The sequence below is a fragment of the Montipora capricornis genome, unplaced genomic scaffold (genome assembly GCF_036669925.1).
Source record: "Montipora capricornis isolate CH-2021 unplaced genomic scaffold, ASM3666992v2 scaffold_272, whole genome shotgun sequence".
In the NCBI taxonomy this organism is placed as follows: Eukaryota; Metazoa; Cnidaria; class Anthozoa; order Scleractinia; family Acroporidae; genus Montipora; species Montipora capricornis.
Genome location: NW_027180018.1, coordinates 37,501 through 40,000, shown reverse-complemented (window position 1 = coordinate 40,000; position 2,500 = coordinate 37,501). Strand labels below are relative to the sequence as shown.

Genomic DNA, 2,500 nt, shown 5'->3' with positions numbered 1-2,500 from the left:
TGTTATTGGCACTTATACCACCTATTTGGTGGCTCCAAAGGGATTTGTCTATAACCGGTTTTTTGAAAATTAATAATTAAGTTCATTTCATTCATCGAACCCTTCACCGGAACAAATGAGCCCAACAAATTGACTTGCTCCCAACTGAGTGGCTTCAAAGCTCAGTTGGTAGAGCATATTGCACCGGCATCGCAGAGCTCATGGGTTCAAATCCCGTTGGAGCCACCTGAATTTTTCAGGTGTCTATAATTAGAGACAATTGCTTAAATTATCCAGATTAGTGTGAAGATCACTTTCCTCTTTCACCTAAAAGAGTTTTCTGCTTGAAACTTTGCAAAATGAGGGGTGGTTCACAGGGGTAGTCCATGGGCCGGGTCCACGAAGGAGTCCATGGACCGGGTCCACAGGGGTGATTCATGGACCTGGGTTCCAATTGTCTTGTATACGTCCGGAAGTGCCTGCTTGCAGGCTAGCTTGAGAGAGGCCCTTGCCACTGGGCTTACCAGGGGCCACATTTCTCAGCCTGACGAGCATGATAACAGAATTTTCCTCACCTTCTCCCAATCGCACCAGCCCTGTTACTATTAGCATAACGATAGCGATCATTTTGGCGACAGTGAACACCACTTGCATCCTTGTTGCCCATTTCACGCTTGCGCAGTTAACAAAAGTGATAATACCTTTGAAGTTAAAAAAATATTGGAGTTGTATGTCTCTTCATTTAAGTAATAACATGTGGTGCCATAAAACCCTGATAGAATGCCCTTTATTAGCTTTTTATTTTATTTTACTTGCTCGCAATTCTCCAAATTATATAAGACTTGTAGGATTTACATAACTTCATTACAAATAAATGAAAAGTTTAATTGCCTAGAAACCAAAAGGGAACCGCGAGACATTCCCTCACAATCAACCGAGTGCAACAAAACAGACCGCAAAACATGAAAAATTATAGGTATAACGACTTCAAAGAAATTAACATTCACTGAAGAGAAATTCCTTGACTCTTATTCTTTAACATGGATCATTCTTGCGTGACAGTCACGTATTGTCACACAAATGAGATTAAACATGTACAGCAAACAATGTAAATAAAACAAATTCTCAACTCACCTAAGGCAGCAACAGCTAAAATTTTTACGAGTGGAACTAAGTCTGCACGACCCCCACAACCAGGAAAAAAAGGCTCGATTACATACGCTCCAAAAACAAGAAGGATCATTACAGTTGAGGGCTTTGCAAATAACACGAAGACGTACGAAAAGAGGAAAGCGGGCATGTTTCCGTATGCTTCCATGATATACGGATATTCGCCGCCTGATTTGGGAATCAGTGTTCCTAATTCGCAATAACACAGAGCACAGGATAAAGCGATAAATCCACACAAAGTCCATATTACAAGGGACATTCCTACTGAGCCAGCGTACAGCAAAACCCATTTTGGAGTCGCAAATATTCCAGACCCAATTATTGTACCAACGAGAAGGGCGACTGCACTTGGTACTCCAACGGAGCGTTTGAGAGACACTGGTGTACTGTGCCATTTATTGTTGAGATCAACATGGAGGATATTAGAGCTTGACCTCTCCATGTCCCGGCCTAGCAGAGTCACGCAACAATCGTCCACTTTGGAAGGGGTGGGTAGGGATTCGGAGAGGACAAAACGCGGGGCCCTACTCCATGGAGTACCCTATGGACTAGCCAAATGGAGTACCCTAAAAATACTATTTCGAATGAGTACTGTTGATCCATGTGAAAGCAGCATCTCAAATAGTACTTACTTAAGCCTCAACACCTATTTTAATCACCATTTGTTCAACAGTATTTAAGTCTAAGCACTCATTTTAAAAAGGTTAGCTTTCGATTATTGTTGTGATGGCCGATTACTTCATGTAAGCTAACCTTTTTAAAATGGGTGCTTAGACTTAAATACTGTTTGACAATGCTGCTTAAGATGGGTGTTGAGGCTTAAGTAAGCACTATTTGAGATGCCGCTTACACATTGATCAATAGTACTCATGCATTCGAAATAGTATTTTTAGGGTACTCCATTTGGGTAGTCCATAGGGTACTCCATGGAGTAGGTCTCCGCGTTTTGTCTTCTCCCGTAGGGATTGCAAATGATTAACAAGAAAGGCGGAAAACGGTTTACCTCAACATCTGCAACTACACATTAACTAATCGGAGCCCGACAATAACGAATTTGCAACAGTCCATAACTTTCATTTACACTGTATTGTCATTGTCTTCCGCAGCAGCTTTTCTATTCACAGCTATGTGGAGGAAAACGCAACCAGGGAAGACCAAAGCTGAGTTTTAAGGATGTCGTCAAAAGGAATTTAAAGAAGCTGGGCATAGATAGGGATAAATGGCAAATACATGCGAGAGACTGAGTTTCTTGGAGGAGTTTTAATACGACCAAAGTGAAACCGTCAGTGTCGATTCGACAGACTGCATATGATGTAATGTCAGTCCGTAACTTTTCATTTACATTGTATTG

The 2,500-nt window shown here is 41.5% G+C and overlaps 1 protein-coding gene across 4 annotated transcripts in view; it reads right to left on the bottom strand.

Annotated features, from left to right (window-relative positions):
• LOC138035155 (b(0,+)-type amino acid transporter 1-like) overlaps positions 1-1,662 on the bottom strand; it is a 9,000-nt gene extending 7,338 nt beyond the window's left edge. For 3 of the 4 annotated variants that reach the window (XM_068881985.1, XM_068881983.1, XM_068881982.1), the window contains exons 1-2: positions 1,114-1,662; positions 555-680 (exon numbers count right to left, since the gene is read on the bottom strand). In XM_068881985.1, the coding sequence (XP_068738086.1) occupies positions 555-680; positions 1,114-1,591 (604 nt within the window). In that variant the 5' untranslated portion in view covers positions 1,592-1,662. The remainder of the gene's footprint in view (positions 1-554; positions 681-1,113) is intronic. The other variant, XM_068881984.1, reaches the window with a different exon arrangement.
• Between the last annotated feature and the right edge of the window lie 838 nt (positions 1,663-2,500).